General features: G+C 41.6%; 4 protein-coding genes across 15 annotated transcripts in view; 3 read left to right on the top strand and 1 right to left on the bottom strand.

Annotated features, from left to right (window-relative positions):
• Window positions 1-7977, top strand: part of Chi (LIM domain-binding protein 2 Chi) — a 140525-nt gene extending 132548 nt beyond the window's left edge. For 5 of the 11 annotated variants that reach the window (XM_071707608.1, XM_071707607.1, XM_071707610.1 and 2 more), the window contains 7 exons: window positions 2897-3012; window positions 4090-4262; window positions 4766-4969; window positions 6062-6194; window positions 7014-7138; window positions 7228-7470; window positions 7847-7977. In XM_071707608.1, the coding sequence (XP_071563709.1) occupies window positions 2897-3012; window positions 4090-4262; window positions 4766-4969; window positions 6062-6194; window positions 7014-7138; window positions 7228-7470; window positions 7847-7948 (1096 nt within the window). In that variant the 3' untranslated portion in view covers window positions 7949-7977. The remainder of the gene's footprint in view (window positions 1-2896; window positions 3013-4089; window positions 4263-4765; window positions 4970-6061; window positions 6195-7013; window positions 7139-7227; window positions 7471-7846) is intronic. The other 6 variants (XM_071707609.1, XM_071707611.1, XM_071707603.1 and 3 more) reach the window with 3 other exon arrangements.
• A 98-nt stretch (window positions 7978-8075) lies between these two features.
• Window positions 8076-11935, top strand: LOC139773273 (uncharacterized). The gene has a single exon (XM_071707618.1). The coding sequence runs from the start codon at window positions 8078-8080 to the stop codon at window positions 8507-8509; it is 432 nt and encodes a 143-aa protein (XP_071563719.1). The 5' UTR covers window positions 8076-8077; the 3' UTR covers window positions 8510-11935.
• A 4904-nt stretch (window positions 11936-16839) lies between these two features.
• On the top strand, window positions 16840-21092 carry LOC139773267 (stAR-related lipid transfer protein 7, mitochondrial). 2 transcript variants are annotated; one of them, XM_071707613.1, is made up of 7 exons: window positions 16844-17888; window positions 17972-18129; window positions 18263-18531; window positions 18602-18729; window positions 18960-19099; window positions 19182-19487; window positions 19576-21092. In XM_071707613.1, the coding sequence occupies exons 1-7, from the start codon at window positions 17479-17481 to the stop codon at window positions 19587-19589; spliced, it is 1425 nt and encodes a 474-aa protein (XP_071563714.1). In that variant the 5' UTR covers window positions 16844-17478; the 3' UTR covers window positions 19590-21092. The 2 variants fall into 2 exon arrangements, with proteins under 2 accessions (XP_071563713.1, XP_071563714.1); XM_071707612.1 differs by having other exon boundaries at window positions 16840-17888; window positions 19182-21092.
• Window positions 20685-22659, bottom strand: LOC139773268 (DNA-directed primase/polymerase protein). The gene is made up of 3 exons (XM_071707614.1): window positions 22155-22659; window positions 21117-21913; window positions 20685-21003 (listed from the first exon to the last, which is right to left on the bottom strand). The coding sequence occupies exons 1-3, from the start codon at window positions 22467-22469 to the stop codon at window positions 20781-20783; spliced, it is 1335 nt and encodes a 444-aa protein (XP_071563715.1). The 5' UTR covers window positions 22470-22659; the 3' UTR covers window positions 20685-20780.
• Window positions 22660-23031: the final 372 nt, after the last annotated feature.

Consider the following 23031-nt stretch of genomic DNA (forward strand, 5'->3'; position numbering starts at 1 on the left):
ATAAGAAATTTTGACAAATATTTGACACTGTACTTTTCAAATGAATTTTTCAGACATCCCCCATAATAGCTATAAATTTTTCTCGGATTGTCATTTTGAATAATTGTTAATTAATTTCGTTAAATCGGGAATGCGAAGTACCGCGTATAAATGCGGCCTACGTTTTATTTTATTATTAGGCTTCAATCATCGATCTGCATGCGTTCCGATATGACGCGATACCGTTTCCGATATGCTAAAAAAATGTACTGACGTCGCCGGGAATATTAAGAAAAACTGTCAGATCCGCATTGTGTCGGTCGGAAGGATCGAATGATTAATGAGCAGTTAATTACCGTATTGAAATATGTATGACAAACTTTCGCGATATTCGACAGTTTTGAGAATCGCGAAGCTAAGGCCGAAAGGCATTAATTATATGACTCGTAAAACTTGCGCGATTTTTTATTCGCGCCAAGCTCGAAGTTAATTCGAGGTAAATTCAGTTCTCATTCGTTGAACAAGATTAGCGTGAACAAGAAAACATTGATTATGAAACGCGTCTGCGAAGTTTGTCATTTTACGCTCATAGAGATTCTTCGCGACTGAAGCAATTACCGTGCGCATTATCGGGGAAGGAACTCGCGTTGGCATATTCGTTATATATACAAATGTTAGAAACAGTGTAAAATACGAGCAAATAAATTTTTAGCAGATATATCCAAGATATAAATTTATGCAACATAATATTTGCATTTATGCCAACTTACGTACATGCGCGTTGCACATAACGCACATCGAAATAGATTACACATGTATCGAAACGCATGTCATTCACATTAGACCTATGACAGAACTCTAAATGCTGATCTCTCTCTCTCTCTCTTTCTCTCTCTCATCGCCGCGCGCTAGAATTATTTCACGAAATATATAGACTCGATCGTGGGCGATCGAGTTGCGGCTCGTAACCCCTAGGAGGCATTTTTCTCTCTCCCGGCCGCCTCTGCACATTATTGAATATCGCCTATTTGTCGAGCAACGTCTTCTTGCTCGTTCCGCCGCGCTTATCGCGTCACTGTTTCGCCGACTTTTCCTTCCTACTCTATCTCGGCCTCCCTCCGTCCGGGCCGAGCCGCGCTTGCCAGAAATATCAATTTGCGCGGGAGTGGTAACAGTTTGGTTGATTTGGCACGGCGTAGCTTACGTCCGAAATAAATCTTCGCGAGTGCAGTGTCGGTGCCCGCCCCGGAAACCGATTGTCTATGCGGATTTGACATGAGTGGCGCACTCGTCCCGGCTTCGCGGACGATATCTCATTCGCCCTCGCGTCTCGACTCGCATCTTATTTATCTGGCCACCTGATCGATATTTCAAACAAAAAAATAAATAAATAAATAAATGCGCCTTCCACGCGTTATGAAAATCTACTTACAAAGTTCTATTTAATCGTTCTCTTTAAACTCGCTAATGCCATAGAGCGCGATTCTGTCGTTACACTAACGCTGAGAGTTTGTACCTCCCCTCCGATGTAAAATTAAAAGGTGCCCATTGAGAGACAAGCGCGGCAGTAGAAGTGCATAATAAATTAAAACGACAAACACAGTAATTGTTGCTGCGACAATGAGCGTTCTGTCGCGTGGAAGTAAATGTGCTTAGAAAACAATCTAGGTCTGAGCATGTATCATGGTATTTTGGAATGTATAGCAATGTCGTTAGACATTTTTATATACCTTTTCAATATTCTTCATACTATTTTTGCGTGTACCTATTTAATCTGATTATCGATTTTTTATATAAAATTACTGAAATAAATTATTCTTCAATATATCTAGTTTTGTCGGCGGGATATTAGTACTGTAATGGAAAAAGAAAAATAAGTAAACATAATTCTATGCAAAATAATTAAAATGATATAATATAACCGTAAATTACGAAGTGTTTATAAATTATCTATTTTTTATCTTTTCTAGGATTGAGTGTTTTATCATAAAAAAAAATAAATAAATAAAACATGGAGCGTTCACATTTCGATCTATATTCTTATTGCACTTTGGGAATGCAAATCACCTTACGGAATACGTCACCGAAGAAGTATGCGATATTGGAGAAATATCCTTTTACTAAGAATTTTACTTAACTATAATTGCGGATCGCATTTCATGACAAATATAAGAATATCATTTTAAATCATATTACACGTGCGTCTCTGACGCACAATTGGATTATATATCGAAATTGAATTGGGCGTTCGGAGGATCGATTCGTTATTCGTAAGAGTCGAACGAATCTTAATCTCAAGCCGATCGCGGAATGATTCGCGATGCCCTCGGCCTTTCCCGGGAATCGCGGTCGTCACAAAAGCGACTGATGACGGCGGTTTTTCGCGCGTAAGAAAAGCCGACGAGAGAGACCAAGCCACACGCGGGAAAATAATAACAAGAGGAGAGCCCGCGGGGTTTGGGTGTAGATGGACCAGGCGGGGAGACGCGCGAGGGAGATAGTGGTGGATGCATAATTGAATGAAAGCGTGGCGAACAGAGCCAAGGGGTAGTTCCTACGACTGGGAGGGGGTGGAATGCTATAATTTCAAGCCAGACAGTCATGCGTTATTCAGCGTTGAGGTACAAGTTCTCTCTCTCTCTCTCTCTCTCTTTCTCCTCTTCTTTGCCTTTTCTGCGATTCTCTGAAGGGGAGAAAGTACCGCCTCTTCATTCTCTTCTCTCCCTTTTCATTTTGTCGCACTTTGGTCCCTCTTCTCTGCCTAATTCTTAATCGTTCATTTATTATCCACGATTCGTTTCCGATTCGCGACTCGCGAAATAAGTCGACCGCGATAATAATCAGTGCAATGATGTCAAGACGTGCACGAATTAAGTTTGTAAGATCTTCGCACCACGTATCTAATCTTTTCTCTATTGGCCTGTACACAGGACAGTGACAACCACTGGTGGGAGTCCTTCGCGAACGAGTTCTTCGAGGAAGACGCCACCCTCACCCTCCACGTCTGTTTGGAAGACGGGCCGAAGAGATATTGTGAGTATTACCGATTATTTGATCATATTTGCGTTTCGTACAGTCAGCGACGATTCGAAGAAACGTTTAAAAATGTTTTGTACATAATGAAAGTAAGTAGGCGGAACCCAACTATGATATTTTACTTTTGACCAGTATCATTGTGCGGAATTTTATTTCTAATTAGTAACAAAGAAGCTGCTTTCTTTCAACTCGTAATCATGTCCAATCAAAGGATCTGTCTTAATAATGCAGTAGACGAGTGAGGTATTTTTATTTTCATGAAAGGAGATGAAAACAAAGAAAAAAGTTGAATTGTAAGCAAAGTATCTTTTCGAGAGCAAGGTGATAAACCCTCGGACGGAGTTTCCCCGACATTCTACTCATCGTTATCTGTGTTAATGCAATCGATTTCCGCCAGCGCGAGATAATTTCTTACATCTTTGCGACATCGCACGCGATTCACACATTGTCACCGATACTTAATCGCCGGCAAGCTCACGCGGGTACCGTCTCTCCTCTAAATAATGACGTGCCACCGCGCGGCAATCTTGCAGTCGGTAGATTTTAATGTCTGTTCCACACGCCGTCTCGAAAATATACGACGACAACGTGATTACATGTCGTGCGGATGCATGCCGTCGTCATCCGGGTATAAACGACAGGGCATCCGCCATCCGCGCGCGGTAAGACGCGCCCGGTACGAGCCCGGTGCGATGCGAGATGCGTTTTGCAATTAAATGGAAAAAGAAGATATTTCTCACTCACACGTGTCATTTTTCCCGTCATCATTACGTTTTCGATTTATATTTGCGTCGCTTTTTAATAAAATTTTCTTCGTGACAAGAATTTGTTGTGGGATTAAACATTGAAAATTAAACGTAACAGTTTGTTTTATTTAGCATTGTTTTTTAGTTATTCGGGAAGATATCAATTTTGCAAAGGTGCATGCGTTATACGTATATCATGGAGAATATTGCGCTCAACATAGAGCTCAATATTGATCGACTTAAGCTGTCGATCTTAATCATCGCCCTGCTTTTCTCGCAACGGGCTCGTGGTATTTATTTCTAATCGTTTCCATCTTTATCCTTTCAGCGATAGGAAGGACGTTAATACCTAGGTACTTCCGTTCGATATTCGATGGCGGAGTGACGGAACTTTACTACACTTTGAAGAATCAGAAGGAGTCGTTTCATAACACCAGCATAACGCTGGACTGTGATCAGTGCACGATGGTCACGCAGTACGGAAAGCCGATGTACACTAAGGTACGAACTACTCTGCAGAATTTATTGCACTTGTATAGAACTACGCTTTGATATTTATGTACCTAATTGTTGAGTTAAACGAAAATGACTAACAAAAATAATTAAAATAGATCGAAGAAATATCTCTGATACGTTATCATAGTTTAAATAAACATGTATCGACTGTGATCACTGATCAGTAATAGAAAAGTTTATTATTATGTGTACTATGTATATATTAATTATTATATATATTATATAATATATACTTTTAATTAATATATTATTTCGCTATAAAAACTACCGTTTGCGCGTCGTGAGTTGATACAATTGGAAAAGACGATTTTAAAAAAGAGATATATAAAGAGAGGAAAGATTAAAGTTGAATTGGATCTCCATAATTTCTGTAAAAACTGTTACCTAGCAGGAAGTTTAAGTTCTGCGAACTCTCTTTACAGCGACGCGCGAAATCAAGCGCTCTCGAAATAGTCGAGTCAGATATTGTCATCTGAAACTTATTTTAGGTGTTAACGGAGGGTAGGTTAATATTGGAGTTCACCTTCGACGACCTCATGAGGATAAAGTCGTGGCATATGTCGGTGAGGACGCATCGGGAGTTAGTACCGAGGAGCGTTGTCAGTATGCAGCAGGACCCGACGATGCTTGAGCAGATTAGCAAAAACATCACCAGGCAGGGCATGTCCAACTTCACTCTCAACTACCTTAGAGTACGTATTCTCCACAGTGCTGTCTTAATTTTACGTTGACGCATCAGTGCATCAGATTGACAGCGTCTAAATTGAATTGAAATTTTCTTGTTTTATTAAACTTTCTTGACAATAAAAAATCTTTAGCGAAGAGACCAATTTCGAAAAACTCATAGATAAGAAATAGGTATAAATCAAGTTGTGCTTTCTCGATTATTTTGGCATAAATAAATGCAAACACCTCAGATATTTAAATCATAAGTTTGGAATAAACAAAGAAAAACAACATGATAACATGCATATTTAGCAGTAAACGCGTGTAAATCAATATACCGAAAGACGAGGGAGGAATATTTCGTTGCGTTATTGATTTATAATTGAATTATAACGGAAAAACGTATCACCAACATGATAGTTAGAAAATTGTTGCAGCAAGAAGGTGTGTCGATGCGGGGCTAGATCGGAAACACGGTATACGCCTGCCTTCTCGAAAGTATCTCCGGCTATCCGGGTTACGAGCCACCTTTTTTCCGCGCTCGGAAGCGCTTTCACTAGAGGGGGGACAACCGCACATTCCGCGTGTATCGTCTCGAGCCAGTTGAAAAGCCCGTCGATTGTTACGTCGGGAAAGTCCTCGCCCATTGTTGAACCGGTATACGATATTCGGAAACGCGTAGGAACGGTCGCGTCTCGAATAATTTCTCCACACGGGCGGAGAATCGCCGACGACGAAGAAAGGGTTCGATTGATTACGATTGAAGATGATTAGTTATGCTATTCACCTTTTACGCGCACCGCCGCGTAACGTGATGTAACAGTGTTACTCACGCGAAAATGCGTGTACGCAAGTATAGTTCCCGGCTTGAGAATGTATACGGAACGAATCGACAGAAACAGAAAATTTATACATTTTCCATGAATTTTTTAGGACTCAAAGAAGTTATTTTGTTTAATTTGCACTACATATATTAGAATATTGTAGAAATATTTAGAACCATCTAAATTTTATGCTACACACATTTGTTCGTACACTCTGGCTTGAAAGAGATTTTATGCGCTATCGAAATTAGTAACTTTTCATCAGAGTTAAATTATATACGATTCTTTTTACAGTTATGCGTTATACTGGAGCCAATGCAGGAACTAATGTCGAGGCACAAGGCGTACGCGTTGTCACCCCGTGATTGTCTGAAGACGACCTTGTTCCAGAAATGGCAGAGGATAGTTGCCCCGCCGGGTAAGAGAGGTAGAAGAACAGTTGCTTTACATGAGAAGCACCAGCCAGTGGAGCCGAACGGCCGTCCTAATAGACAACGTGAAATCAGTTTTTGCTATCCGCGAAATGACGCATTTGTCGTCGATTTTCATTATCTCTTTGCCACGATTCTTGGTTCCACCGGTTTTTCCTTGTCGAACGTGAGTTTTAGCGATTCTTCCAACAATTAGATGCACTTTCCTTATTGACAGTTTTGCGTTGCTTGTTTTATTAATCGAATTTAAGCCGAACGTTGTTTGAGTTATTTTACAATCAAATTAAGCACTACTATGACTGAAACTTTGATTTTATTTTAATTTTACAAATTATATCAATTGATATTAATGACTCGGTTATTATTTGAGCTTTTAACGTTACGTGATATGTAAGCTTCTAGCGTCCGCTTGTCGCTATCTTTATCGTGCTTGTACGTGCACCGCGTTTTCCATTTCACTTGCGATTTTGTATAGCTCGGATATATCTACCCGGTATTCGTTCAAACTCGATAAAACCGTGGAACCAAGCGCGTATAACACCAAATAGTATGATGCCAAACGTGTTTCTCTGTAAACGTGGCTTGAGAGTGCTCGTGAGAGAAAGATAGAAATAAACTTGACACATATGCCTATGTGTTTGTTTGTCTATCAATGCATGCTTGTGCTTGTGCGTGTCAGAGACCTTTGATAATGAGAAAGGTCCACAGCTGGGTAGTGCTCTTAAGTTTATCAGTGTGTAGCTTACACACGTGGCCAACCGTGGCCGACGAATGCGCGCGGCGTCGTGCTCACGACAATTTTCTTTCTTTTCCAGAGTCCCAGCGGCCGGCTAGCAAAAGAAGAAAGCGGAAGGGCAGCACGTCCGGGCCGGGCAACAACGCACCACCCGCACCTAGCAAAAAACGCTCACCAGGGCCAAATTTTTCTCTAGCGTCGCAGGTAGATCTCTCGATTAGTTTTCTCAATTGAAGTAGCACGATCGTCGACAAGCACAGGCGATAACTAAATGTTTCTTTACTTCGATCTAGGATGTGATGGTCGTGGGTGAACCTTCTTTGATGGGTGGCGAGTTCGGTGATGAGGATGAGCGATTAATTACAAGGTTGGAAAATACGCAATACGACGCCGCAAATAATCTGGATCCTCACAGTCATGACGCGTCCGGTGGACCGCCGCCACATCCTCATCAGTTCCACTCAGAACCGACACCGGGTAATTCCTGGCCGCCAGATCGTGGTCCTGGTCCACCACAGGGAGGTCCTGGCAGTCAGGTAATCATTTCTTCACAGCGAACCCAAAGCGTTAAATCGAAGAATGCGCCTATTACACGCGCGCAATTCATTAGAATACATGTGGATATTCAACAAGTTTCAAATCTTGCAAATCAGTTGAACTAATATTCATTAAAATAACTGATATCAGATATTGAAACAGTTACTTGACTTCTGAATTCGGAGATAGGTGTCATTATTCCGTTGATATCTCGGAAAAACCAATACTAAAAGATGCTTGACTCGACAGAAGATTAAAGACAAATAAAATAGAAGGTTTAAAAAAAAAGGTATTACTGATTCCATTTTCGAATACTATATATTCAGAATACTATTCAGAGCACGTCATGATATTGCATGTATGTGTGTGCTTCAGGGAGTTCAAGGTGGTCAAGGGGGTGCGGCCGCAGGTGTACAGGGAACGCAGGACGCCAGTCAACAGCAGCAAGACAAGAAGAGCCCCGCGGTGAGCCAGTGAGGCCAGGAGTCCCCGCGCCCCCCCACCAGGGGGCGACGGGGGCGCAGGCCCAAGAACGTGGCTCCCTAGCGGGGCGAGAATCCTAGCCTCCCCACTGCCGCCGCCTATTTGGCCTCCGCGGCCGGCTCCATGACTGGCAGGTTGTCGTCGCATGTCGGCATGCTACCGCCGTTGGCCTGCCAGCCCGGCTTGCCAACAGCAGCACCGGGCCACCATCATCCGGAGCAGCATCCGCAGTTGGGTCACGTGGCCGCCGCCGCCGCCGCCGCCGCCGCTGCCGCCGCCTCGATGGGCATGGAGTCCTCGGAACTGATGGCGGTGGCTCATTACCAGGCGCAACAGCTGCAACGACAGTTGTTGGCCGAGCAGTCAGGTCCGGGCACCACGATGCTGCTGCCTACGTCTGCTCAGCCTACTGGTGGAGGCTTGATGCAGCCGCAGGGGCTCCAAGGGCAGCAGGGCCAATTCCAGCCGGGCCAGGACCCGCTGCAGAGCTTGGTGCAGCAACTGCTCTGTCTACAGCAGATAGAGTATTTCCTCGCGCAGCGCGGTCACAAATGAGTACACTTTACAGTACGTAAATAGAAGTCATTTCGCGCGGAAAAACGAGATGATCAGACCAGAGAAGCGACGTTTGGAACTCGATGTGAGTGGGAAACGTGTTTGTGCAAAAGTGCTCTGATACTGCTGATTCGGTTTCGCGCCAAATTGTTGTACGACCCGCTGACGCCGTTGATGTTGCGACGCTGTCGAGAGGACGGACAATATGCGGCGGCATCTGCTCGAGTTTGTACCGTTTTTTCTAATTCTCGAACGGAGGGGAGGTAGCGCGGTGTCTCCGAATCCACCACGACGATACGGGAAGATTATGGAAGAAACTGGATGATGGGAGCGCCAGATAGGAAAAGGGGAGAGCGGCAGTTGCCACCCGTTTATTCGTGGATCGCTATATCGCTTCGGGACATCGTGCGAACGGACGGCGATCTCCGGGATAGAGGAGATCAAAGTGTTTTAGCGTGTGATAAAAAAAACTTTATGTCAAAAATTATGTTAAATATGAAATGTGGAACGATGTGATTGGGGGGAGGGGGTGAAGAATCGCTCGCGAATGAAGAAGAAGCGAGAAGGAGGAATGTTAACGCCACGCGCGTCAGAGACGATTATCCGCTCTGGTGCGATCTGTGAATGAATCTCTATCCGTCAACAGTATTGATATAATAAATAGAGTAAATGAATATATATATAAAATATATTGTAAGAACTATATATATATCGTAAGTACGTATTTGTGCAAACGTCAGTGTGCAAGTTAGGCAGAATGCGTGGTGTGATAGTAGTTCGGGGTATATGGGAGAGAGAAAGAGAGAGAAAGAGAAAATGAATGTGAGAGGGTGTGAGTGAGGTAAACAGAGAAGCAGAGAAAGAGTGAGGAAGACGAAGCGTTAGAGTCACCTTCGACTCGAAGATTTTTAAGCGCGGGGACCGACCGAACGCCAATGCATAGCCTCGTTGATTGTCCCGAGGGCTCGTTGTAGAATTTTATCCTTTATTATTACTATATATAATAATAATTATTTGACGAACCACGGAAAGCGTAAGAATATTTTGCACACTAAATATGTAAGAGAGAGACTTCGTTCCAAAGGTTCAACACGGTTGGTATATGTAACATAAGTATAAAGCTTTCTCAAAACCGAGACGAGACACGGAATCAACCCCCCCACGGTGCAGGAAAAAAGAAAATTGTAAAAACGTTTTTAACATTCGTTGTAAACAAGCCTCGTGTTTTATGTTTAGAATACATTGCGGTACGACACGTAGCACAGCACGTACCCACGTCTTATGAATTATATGTCGAATTCTAACTTCATATATCTAAGTGAATACTTTACGTTCACTAATCTGATTATGCTTTGATTTTTAACGAGACTCTTTTTAACAGCAACATTAGGACCTTATCATTTTATTCGATACATAAGTAATGCGCGTGGTGATTCGATACTTTATACAATGTATGTCAGATGAAGGCACATAACGCACACAACACGTACAATATGTACACGTAAATCCGAACTAAGTTCCTTGCGTGTTACGTTTTAAACATCATGTATATGTTCCTCATTTTGTTTATATACGTCGCATATGTTCCTATTTTTATATTGCTCTTTGTGATTCGTTATGTTCCCTTCTTTTAGCATTCAGATGATTTTTATAAGATTTTTTAACGACAAACTTTATTTAAATCATCGATATATTACTTGTCGATCAATGTGCCCTTCGGGTCTTCGAATCATTTGTCTTTGTGTCATTACAAATGATTCGTTCCAATTTTGGATTGAAGAGAAATCTAATAGCTTTAAAGTGTAATTCGTATGCAGATCCTGTATTCTGATATACATATTATGTATTTCTGATACATTATATATTCGGTGGAAAGAGTATTTGTTTTGACGAGATTCGAAGTTACACATGCGTCGAAATGTAAGAAAGGGGAACATCGTTTTAGTTGGTAATTACTATACATCACACAAACTGCGATTTGTCGGTGTTTTCCCGCGTGACTCTTCCGTGTCACGCGCTTGAGCACGACGTAGGTACGAGCTCTGCTTCGATTTCGGAATACAAGCTCTTCGCACACAACATACACACAAGACACAAACACACAAATAATTTGCGTGTCATGAATCGCTCCGTTCTCGCAAATACTCCGTGTCGATGTAGATCGCGAAGCGCACTCGCGGATTGTCGCGCGAGCCGCTTCCATATCATTGTCATTAACGGGTCTGCGCCGTCGTAGTCGGAAAGGACGTTTCTAGCTTTCAGTTCCCTCCGCTCCACGAAGCTCAAGTCAGAATTACGTTTCGTTCTGTTTACTATTTGTTTGATCGTAGTCCAAAGAATAGGGAACAAGCGGCGTTTTGCGGCTGCGAAATCTTCTAATTGAACTATTCTCGAGAGAGCCTACGAGCGGATGGATTAAAGTTCATTCGTCGGATTTTATCAAAAGAACAGTAAGAGGAAAAAGACGGCAGCATATAAACGCCGGCGTTTTGTCACGTCCGTAAACTCTGCGTCTTCCCAAGGCGAGAGCATCTTCCGCATCTTTGTCGTGTCGATATCGCGCGGCAATACATTTTAAAATATGTACAAAAATCATTGTCTCACATAGTACACACAATACGCGACACAAGAGCATCATTCGTGTAATCTTTCTCTCCTCCGCTTTTCGAGAGAAAAATGCCATCGCTTTCTCGATATTTTCTCGGTTTTTAATGCAAAGGTATTGCCGCACATTCATCTTGTATCCTTTCTTTTTTTTTGTTTCATTACAAAGTAGGCTACACATACGTATGGCTTACATATAGAAGGTACCGAGAACGGGAGACGAGTCGCTTGTAATTGTAAATCTTAAAAGAAGAAAAGAGGGGACTCTCGTACGCGCGCGCCCGCGTGCCGATGTGCACGCTTTTGTACGTGCATTTACACATACACATTCACATACACGTATACCCCGAAATCACACGTAAATCATGAATTAGTTAGATAAGCCACGCGTGAAGCCAGTACAGTCCCACGGCGTGAGAGTGTGCGAAAGTAGGAGGAAGGTGTACTTCGTGAAATACACTTGAGCGTGTAGAGAGAGAATGAGAGAAAGCTAAGCGATGTCGTGGAGAAAGAGAGCGAGATAGAAAAGAGAGAAAGAGAAGAGCGCATGTGTGTTACGGAGCGCATATGTATGCATGTCAGTGCGTGCACGTTTGTGTGTGTATGTGTGTATGTGCAGGGAGAGCATGGGAGAGAATGCGAGTGATTTCGACACGAGCATGCAGTGGGTTTTAGCATAAATGATCTATTGACAAATGTTGTATATTATTACGAATTATAATGAAACTATTATAATTAATTAATTAATTAATTAATTAATTATTATACCCTAATAATGTGAATTGAATTTAAACGACAAAAAATACACGAAATGATAAGTAATAGGCGAACAAATTTTTAATTGTTAGCGAAGCACACACGAAAAGCCGGAATTATAACGCCCCACGGGCCTAGGGCCGAAAACACGAAAGTAGCAGGCCGATCCGCGCGACGGAGTCGAAAGTACCGAGCGTAAAAAAGCACCGAACGTGTAACGTTGCGGCAAAGTCGCGCGGAGAGGCGGCGAACGTATGGAAACTTAAAATCCTTGCCGGGAGAAAGTGCATCGCCCAGCCTCGAGCGGCACGACTCGCCCTCCGTATAAGGAAAGGACATATTCTCGACGATCCTCGTTCCAATCTGTAACGTGTTCGCGAGGCGTGATTAACGGCGCCTCGCCGCAAAGCGAGATCTTTGAAAACATTCCGCAGTGTCGAACTAGTCACATTCACAGGGAGAAGCAGCAATCGTAAGGCGTGTACCGATGAACATTTACGGCCGGTTTTACCGACGATGATTGACTCTAATCGCGGATACCTTTATCGGTTCCTCGCCTCTTTCCACAGTTCGAAGCCTCGGAAAGGGATGAAGAGCCGCTTGAAGCGAATTAGCTAGCTGGCTCTGGTGAGATTGGTCCTCGGACATTGGAACAGACTGGATAAAGGTTTAGCAAATATTAGATATTCTCGTTTATGCGTTAGATATTTTATTACTTTTTTCCTGCAAAAGTCATCACCCGCGCAAATCGTCTCTCTTTGGAGTAAGCATTTCGGTTGTTAGATAAATCTCGATTGCTCCGTTCGAATAGTCGGTGATGCACTTCGACAATAGTCGAAATGCGAAACGAGGTATATAATCACACGCATCCAAACTCGGCCGCATCTTCACCGAAAGCTATTTTAGCTTCGAACAAAAGTCCTGCGAGAGAGTCGGGATCGTTCGTCGCCGTATGTAATCAGAAGACTCATCACGAGTCTTTTGCATTATGCGCAATAAGAGACGAATGGATCGCAGGTTCGCGGTGAAAGTAACCGTGACAAGTATCATGAATTCATGAGTGACAGTCGATCGCAAACTGATGACCCGGGTTCGCGTATTAATCTGCGGAGGATGCGGTTTTTAGCTTCGGGCGCGTTTCACTTCTTATCTTTTCTTCTCCCATGCATTTTTCTTCGGACACGCATCTGCGAGGTGTGGAAACGCGCGCAATTTCTCGTACGAAAGGAAACATATATTTTGAACGATGTAGTAATACGAGTCCCTCACGCTGACGACCAGAATGACATTTAAACGCTTGCCTTTGAAGTCGCGCTTTGCGTTTCCGCGCGAAATGCGCAGCTGGCCTTGTTGTAAAGGACTACGAGAGCGAAAGATATGCGTAATGTACTTCGAAAAGTATCACCAATACGCGAATCACTCTTAATTATTTAACGCAAATTCGTATTAATTACGGTCTTTGTTGCGCGATCCTCAGTACTCGCGAGCAATCAAAGAGCTGTTGCAATTTCTCGTTAATGAGTCATTCTATTTTCACCTAATTCGGCTGAAATTACCTTTGATTCGCACATTGCGCAATGTAACGCAGCTTCAAGGCACGAATGCAGCACTTTTCACGTATTTCCCGATTAGCATCTCCCTTTGGAAATTTTTATTCCCACCACATTTGTATATATCTATTTATAATTATTAATCTATGATCTCAAAAGCACATATTTATCTTTTTCAGACAAACTCATTTAAGAGTGTGGAGTAAATTAAATTTCCGTATTCTAATGTGTAATATTGTGTATTCAGCGGAAACCATGAGCTTCTTTTCAGGCTAAATCAAGTTAAATTAAAGCCAATATACTTAAAGTCGATTTTAATTTCGAAGTAAATTTAATCGGTGTATTAAAAAAATAATTAAATATTTATCAAGTCTTGAATCTTTATTTTACCTAATAACCGGAAGCTTCTATTTCGCAGTTTTGACGGGATATCGCGTAATTACACGCGGCGGGGAAATTGAATGTATTCACGTCGGATTCTCGTGGTAAGCTGCATCATTAAACGCACTAAAACGATAACGTTCAATTAAACCTTTTGCGATCGTGCATAACGCGCGCGCGATTCACGAAGCCATCGGCTGATAAACAGCCAGCGCTCGATTAGCTTAATTTCTATTCATCAACAAGATTTAGCACGAATGACATTTGCCGGTCGTATTACCGCGATGTCGTTGTAATTCACGATTAATATTTGATTGACTGTTAATAAACGAAACTGTTCATCTAGCGTTTGTGAGTGTGCCGCGAGTACCGTGTTCATTTAATTGACTCATTCACTACATCCGCATTGACGCTTGATTAATGATACACGATCTATGGTGGAACAATTGGTATTTTGTCAGAAAATGGGAAATTGTAAAGGCGAACTGCAGAGCTATTTTTGTCGAGTCTAAAGATTCCAACGACTTGTTTCCTTTCTCGCGCCATAAACAGGATTGTCATCTTTAAACGAATCGAAAATATAATTCGGCTAATTCCGACAGAAATGCCGTCCGAAAACGTGATTGACCGTTTACATGCGCGTGAATTTCGCGTACGAGAATCTCTATTGCACGGCGCGACGGTTCGGTTTCTGAGTCGAAAAGATCTCGAGTACATTTTGACTCAGGGAGAAGAGTGTGTCGTAATCAAAAGCATTACTTGCGAGCTTTGGACTGAGCAGCCGAATGCTTGCGAGCTACCGCGATCATTACTGACCATTTCCTTTTCGCCAGGTCGATTATCGCAAATCTCCGAGTCGTAGGACTGATCTTCGCAGAGTTTCTCATTTCAGCGTTTTAGTGGTCGAGCAGCTCCGCTCAAAATATTTAGACTTTTCAAATATTCAAATAATTCAAATAATTCGAATTCAAATTCAAATTCGTACCGGAGACTTCTCGGCAATCCGCTTTCGATTTTTCACACAGAAAGAGCAATTAGAATACGAGAATGGAGAAAACTCGATACTTGGAGGCGCTTTATCTTGTCAAATGAATCCCCGCAGAAATTTCTAATCGTTTGTACAAGTCGGCCGCATATGTACATTTGGAAAGCTTGTCTCTGGATCGTCAACGCCGGGTGTGATTTGTACCGCTCCGAATGGAGGCAGTTCAGCTATCCATCGCAGATGCGATCTGCGCACAATTTAGAAAACTCTCCACGAAATAAATTGCATATCACACTCACCGACCGTATCTCAGGAGAAGCAGATTAGCGTTACGGAGGTGTCGTGTATCGCGCCGCGATCCTAGACCGATTAGCGTCTCATCCTGTTGTCCACCCCGATACTGTTTACCTAAGGGATAATATTCCAAATAATTGTTGACAGATGATCAATCGTATGTATAATGGTAAAGTGAGAGAGAGAACAAAAAAAAAAGAAGACGTGCCACTCGTCGCTGAGTACAACGTACACGCGCGAAGGCAACCTACCGTTATTGTTCCAAGTTCAGAGGACCTTTTCTCGTTTGCGTAATCGCACCTTGGCATTCCTCGAGATTTTGCCTCGTCTTTGCAGATCCCAGCACACGTTCGGCTGCAAGCACAATTTGAATCGTTTAATCGCGACAAGAAGAACGCGATTTTGCCGCAAAATCAGGCACTTTCGAACAACTTTACTTTATATTTTCATCAAATAATTATTATGGTTCAAATTACATTTTACATTAGCGTTAAAATTGTAATCGAGGAAGAGAGTATTGCTCGCGCCGAGGCCGCTTCGAGAACGTCGGTACAGTCGAGGCTAACTTTCGTAACTATTAGTTTAGATAGAAAATTCTTCTTCTATTTAACATCAGGAAGCCGGAGCCGAGTCGGAATTAATTAATGCACGGCGGTCGGTGCATCTCCGCAATTTCCACGGGCCGCACGAAAGTCGCGCGAAGGACGCCTCGGCCTCTCTCGGATGTTCCTCAGACGTCTTTTAAACGCCGCGTTTTCGTTTTTCCCTGAGAGAACGTCTACGAGCGAGAGACGAGGGGTGGGCTGATGTTCCGTGTAAACGTAATATCCCTCGCGGCGGGAACGCGCGTTTGCCGGGTTTCGGCCGGCTATATCCCGTATAATTCCCTCTGTAAATACCGTCCTCTGAATTTGGCACGGAGGCCTCCCGGTGGCCTCTCTCCGTGGTCTCGGTGCGGAGAAACGCAGTCCGGAGATTGGGCGGGTCGTCAACCGCCGGGCCAGTCTTGAGCGATGATCGCGCACCGACATTGCGTGTAAAATATTAGCGAATTAGGGACGATTTAATTGCGATTCAAGGATATCACAAAACCTTACCCACCCTGTACTCTAGTGGACATGGGCCAAAAACTCGGTATATTATATTAATATACGTTCAAGGTTGGCCCATCGCCATGACCAATGAAGTAGTGAAGGAGAGGAAGCGGGGGCAGACGGGGGGTAAAAGGGGGGGGGGAAAGGGGGGGAAGGAAGGGAGGAAGGATAGGAGCAAAGAGCGAATTGTCATCCAATCACATTTTTACGCACTCCAAAATTTTTATCCTCGTCATTTGTATCATAGCAGCCGTGTGTTTAAAGACGACTCCACATTATGTGTATGTAATCAAAATTGTAACTGATAAAACGTTAATAAAAAAACGATATCCGAAATCCCCCTCCGGCTGTGAACATCTTCACTACCGCCCGCACGGCACTTCCGTTTGATTTATTTTAAATTATATATTATCTATATATAACACTATTATTATATATATGCTATTATTTCTATAATAAGTAAATCTATAAAATAAATAACATAGAATGTAAATTCTTAGCCTGAAACCAAATGGCGAATCGATGATGAAAAATTGTCTAACGGCGTCCGAGCTCTCACTTGAGGAATTCTAGCCGCGGCCACGTCGATTGAATTACTACGTCAAAGAAATCACGTTATCACCTCTTTACGTTTAAACGAGCTGATCTCTCTCTGGCGCGCATCGCCACTCGATATCAAACCAATATAATTGACGACACCGCGCGCGGAACGTGAGCAACGTGATTTTCCACGAGCGGGAAGCCGGATGTGCCGGCGCCAACTCCCGCGCGGCGTTCATCCTCGAAGATTTGAAATCCGCGAGCCGATTGGCGGTTTCTCCGCGCCGGCGCGACGCTCCGATCTCGCCGGCAGGCGGCAGTGGCGGCACATCAGGCACATGCCCGCTCGCGCGACTGCTCCGCAGTCCGGATTCCGGAACACCACAACGGGCACAACCAGGCACGACGTCCTTGTCCTTCCGCCGATCGATGGTTATGTACGCGCGGTTATGCGTCGCGGACGGTGACGATTACAATTTCCTCTAATTATTTCCCCGACTTTCCTGATCGAGTACGCGAGAACCTTTAAATAAAAAAAAAAAAAAAAAAAAACACTTCTCGCACGCGTGATCAGTTTTATCGGCTGCGAGAACGAAGGGAAAAAACCCGAGACACCGGCGCACGAGGTGTTACGCAGTATCCGCCACGAGTTTGTGGTTATCTCGTCTCGGGAGGTCCGACGACCGTAAATGAGACCGAACAGCTTGGTCGCGCTCCGTGCGGGGGATTCGTAACGTAGCGGCGTATCGGGATCGGGAGCGAACGATGTACACGTGGAAGCTGACCGGTCACGTTCTGAGAAGATTCAACGCCGGTTACGGCGACGGTAACAGTAGGTTAGCGCTCGTCCTGCAGCACTGCGGCCCGAGGGCGCAAGGTCGCGGCAGACTTGGCAGCTACCGCAGGAGGATAAGCTCGTGGGTCCGGGAGCAGGGGACGCAGGTGGCCCAGGCCTGCAAGAGGCAGTTCGAGTTCGTGGCGGCCCAGAGGATCAGGAGGTGCATCCAGATATTCCACCTGTACACGAGGATATGGGACGAGATAGCGCTGAGGGAGTTCATGCGCCAGTGGAGGCTCAGACTCGCCAAGAACGCCAGGAATTTCCTGATAAGCGCGGCCGGCGTGAGCGTGTACAACTGGGACCGCGACAGGATAAGCGACGAAGAGATTAATAGGTAGTTGCGAGAGATGTTTATAGGAACAAGATAGGCGTGCAGTGTGTTTCCAGGATAATTCTTTTTGACTCTTTGCATTGCAGGTATAATCGTGAGATTGAGGGAATTTACAGATTGCGAGACTCCACGGTGGTCTGCGCAAAGTGTCATTTGCGAATTATTATCGACACTGTACAGCCTGATGTAAAATATTGTAAATGTAAATGTGCAGTTCAGCCTCCCGCTGCTTCTTACGAAGATCGTAGGTGTTTCTTCTATCGACTGTTCAATATCTTGTTATTTGAAATATTTTATTACGATCATATGTACATCTGCTTTTATATTATATATTGTTTATATGTCAAGTTTCTATATAATATTCATAATATGTGTAGGAGACGGCTGGCAACCTTTTATCGAGCGTCAGGATATGTTGATATGGAGGAAAATAGAGCCTGGTTCGGGTGGATTATTTGCCTACAAAGTGTTCGGTTCGTTCTCGGACGTTACTGCCGAAGATTTTCTGCAAGTACAAATCGATGTAGATTATAGAAAGCAATGGGATCCCACTGCTCAGGAGTTGCAGATTATTGAGACTGATCCGAAGAGCGAATCGTCTGTTAATCATAGCACTGATGTTATTCATTGGGAAATGATATGGCCTGTAGGTGTAACATAGTATGCTATTTTTGGATAAATCTCACTTAATGATTCGTTAATTTGCATTTGTGCAGAAATTATTTTCTAATAGAGATTATGTATATCAACGGCGATGGGTCATGGATAGGGAGAAGGGACTTGTAGTCATTGTCAGTCGAGTGACGGAACATCCCGATATACCAGAAAGAAAAGGAATTTGCAGGTATATAAAGTCAAGAGTTCATATAGAAATATATATGTACGAAATATCATGAAGTCGGTTGATCAGTTCTCTTTAATATCTATTATATTTTGTTAACGAAACAATTCACTTTGATAATTAGTTTAATAACTAAGTATTTGAATTATCAAAATTAAAAATAGCAAAATAAGAGAAAAATCTTTTTTTTTTAATCAATGAATAATGAATAATTTACTGTCTGTGTATAACAGAGTCAGAACATATTGGTCGTACATGGTGATAAAACCTTACACAGAATTCCACGAGCCAGGCATTGAATTTGGACTTACTTACTTTGATGATCCTGGCGTCGCTGTACCATCCGCTGTCACTGCATGGGTAGCACTGAGAGGTTTGTCGTAATTATAAAATAAATTATAAAATACCTTTTTCAAAGTATTTATAATAATAATAATTGTAACATTTATCTTTAGGTTTACCAGACTTTCTAGTTCGTATGAGACAGGCCTCAAAAGATTACCAAAAATATAAACTAATGAAAAAGAATGCACCTGACAGTAATCGTCTTACTTTATCTGAAGAGGGCATTTCCAAAGAGCAAATCAAAGTCAATGTAGAAGATAAGTTAAAGAATGATGAAACATCGAGAGATTATAAAGATGAACAAGACGATTCTAACGATACTAACAAGTTAGATGTAACGCATGGTGTACAGCAAGAAAGTGACTTGACGGAAAGTAAAAATAAGGATATCCCTACTGCACCTAAAGAAGAGCAAGGTTTATTACATTATTTCTATCTTACGAAATTATTTACATTTTTTGATTTTTGACAAATGGATTTAATGCAGTAACTTTTGACTAGTAGATGTTTTAACGTGATTTCGCATGGAGGAAACAATAATCTGCCGATAAAGCTATAGAACAGATTCGTGGATGATAACATTGTGGAACAACTGACATTTTATTAACGTATATTGGACAAATGATACTACTGGTTTCATAGATAATAAGAAGGAATTGTGAATATGATATGATCAACTATTCACCGTCCCTTTTTAAAAAAGTATGATTTCCATTTTTTATAAGGAACAAAAATATATTAATCAAGAAGTGAGACTGATTAGGTATGTCATCGCCTTTAACCATTCGTTCATCGAAAATTTGCATTATATGTCGTAAGGTAATGAACAAAAGCAAGCAAAGTCTGACTTTTAGGTTGTGGAAACGTAATATGTTGAGAGCTGTTTAAATTTGATAATTTATACAGTATAAAAATATATGTACAAAGCAAATTGAATTCATCGTATCTCTAAGTATAGTATGAGACACATAAGATATATTTATATATTATTTAATTCATCTGTGTATATTTGTCACAAATGTGAATTTACAACAAAAACTTCAATTCTTCCGATGCTATACTTTCCTTAAATTTTTATTAATATTAACCTTTTCAGAGCAATATATAAATACGCCTATACTTTAAAAGTTAATTAGTAAAAATTTTTCCATTAAATTCCTGATTTTATTAAGAAACATTAACAATTTTTTAAAATATGTTATACATATGTATTATATAAATATATCTTAAGTATTTCGTATTGTATATAAAACACACATATGTATATGCATGATGTAAATACATATAACTATATATATGTATAAATATATATATATATATATATATATATATATGCATACATATATAATATATATTTATATGTATATTACATATATGAAAATAGTCACGCTTTTCAAATTGTATAAGGAAATGATCATAGAGAATATATGTAAGTGTAATAAATTTCATTAGAGGAATAATGTTATGTAAATAAACTATGTGTCAATCACATGATGTTAATAGTAAATAATAATGTTGTTTATATCTATTTCTCGTAAATAGAAAATGTTATTAACATATCATTTTTTAATTACTTGTGTCAATGTATAATTTCAAAGGGCATTACAGAAAGCCATGCTAAAAATAAATTTATTGAGGAATAATCAAAGCCGTTTATAAATATTTTTATACATATTATACATTTTTCAAAAATATATATTTAATACTTTTTATGTCTTCTCTGTAACATCTTCATCTACTGTTGCGCCGGATATAAAAGTATCACCTTCTACGTCTAACTTGAATGCAAGTTCTTCCGGTAAACTTTTTGGCATAGATGCAAAACCCGCGCAGTCTGGATCGTGACATTTCTGATATATCTTTTTTGTATTTAAATCCACAATCCAATATACGTTGTTGCTTTTATGATACCTACCAATGTTTTCACAGTATCTGTAAAAAATGATGTCAAAGTATTATATGCGCTATCTTTAACATAGCCGGACCGATGTATATAGAAAAATAAAAATTAATAATTGTTAGATTATCGAATACAGTTGTGTTACCTGTTGCCATAAATTTCGTATCTGACGTATCTCAGCGTTTTGTTTTTATCAAAATATCTGGCGCTACGTATCTTGCCAGGCTCAATGAGACTGCTAATGTACCTGTCTATTTCAGGGTATGGTGAAGTCTGGTTATCATTCTCGTGACTGGGTTGTCTCGGTACTTTTGAGTAAAGCTGAGCTTTTACGTCGCTTCGATTCGAAAAGTCGAGCATAATTAAATTCTGCTTGTTTGGAAAGTACGATATCAGGGAATCCAAAAAGATCCCTAGCTCCTTCTCCCTGCACTTATTCACTGGGTTATGCACGCAATCTGCAGAGACTGTTAGATACGATTGCTTCCCCCATTTGGTGGACAGGTACACTCTAAAATGTCTATTCTTGGTATAGACACCGGTGTCAACAAACAATTTTTCGCCGTGCTGTGTCATCACAAGCATTTCCTTCAAGTCCGCCTTGTTAAAATGATTCAAAATTCCATGCGACGGATTATCCGACTTCAAGTAAAACAGGATATCATTACATATAGTTTTGACGAGCTTTCCAACGTGCAAGTTGTCTTTAAAAGCCACATCCTTCAGAGTAAAAATTACGTGTCTGCTGAATTTCTTACTGGATGTAGAATCCAGTATTAAAAAGTTACTTCTGTCGCATAACAGATGATAGTGATTAAGTAAGTACGCCCGTATGATATCTATCAGCGTCCTGGTTATACGTGACCCATCGCAAAGGGGATTTAGTTCGATTGGGTATTCCAAATCCAGATACAGCCAACACGGTGAATCCTTTGGTATTACCTGTTGGATTTATAATTTTCTATAAGTAAATATAGCACATATTATTAACAAACAAATCAAAATATATCTTATTTAAAACTTTCTGTTATAAATGTGATTCACAGTATTTTAATAAATGATTGTACATAAAATAATTTCAACTTTGAATTATAAAAAAATGTTTATGTATTTAGAATATACTCTTGAACTTTGTGTTCCTTTTCTGTGAGTACAAGATGGAATTGTAGGTCAGCATGCTCACCTCGTACGAGCATCTCTCTTCTGGCGGCTTGATCTTGTAATACCACCAATAGACCTCCGGATGCGCGACGACGAATCTGCGACTGCCGTCGCTGGGCTGCTGGTACACGAAGGTGCATAGCGTGTCCGTTTTGGTACTGTGTTCGGCAGCCGCGACCAGTGCGTCAGCTTGTTTGTAAAACTCCTGCCAGTACTGAGTCGGGCCCAGTATGTGCGACGGCATTACCCGGTACATTTTCACCCAGTTGGACCTGGGTGGTGATGGCTTCATTTGTTTCCTATCGCCGTAAAACTTTCTCGTGCAAATTGGTTCCATCCTGATCGATGGAATTGATTTCACGGTTGCGAACGGCTCTGTTTGTGCGATCACTGTCGTTCTATCGCGATTTTAGATAATTCAGATCGGCGACGTAAACACACACTATCTGGAACAACTGATCTAAACTAGCGTTTCCCGCCAATGCCGCCAATGTTGTGTCGACTCAGTCGACTGTCGACTGATGGCTGATGGCCTGATGGTCGCTCCGCTCACGTCCGCTCATGATACGAAGAAAGATGACAACCAAGTTCTGCGCATGATGGCGGCAATTATGTACAAGAGAAATGTTATGATTTGTAAGGGCACAGAAAAGATATATTATGTCCTCGATTTAGACTCCCACGCCACAATTACATTCCCCTCGCTTGTTTGACATATTAACAATACAATTACCAATGAGAGCTTACCAGCAAAAGACACAAGTCGACGCAAACGTCGTTCTATCTTTCTTTTTTGGCAATGAGTAACAAAGATAAAACGACACTTGTGTCGCTTGCTGGAAAGTTCCCAAAATCGAAAAATGAGAGAGAAAGGAAATAGACCGCAATTTGACTTTATT

The sequence above is a fragment of the Temnothorax nylanderi genome, unplaced genomic scaffold (genome assembly GCF_030848795.1).
Source record: "Temnothorax nylanderi isolate EJ_2023f unplaced genomic scaffold, tnyl_v1.0 TNYL_tig0059_pilon, whole genome shotgun sequence".
NCBI classification, from domain to species: Eukaryota; Metazoa; Arthropoda; class Insecta; order Hymenoptera; family Formicidae; genus Temnothorax; species Temnothorax nylanderi.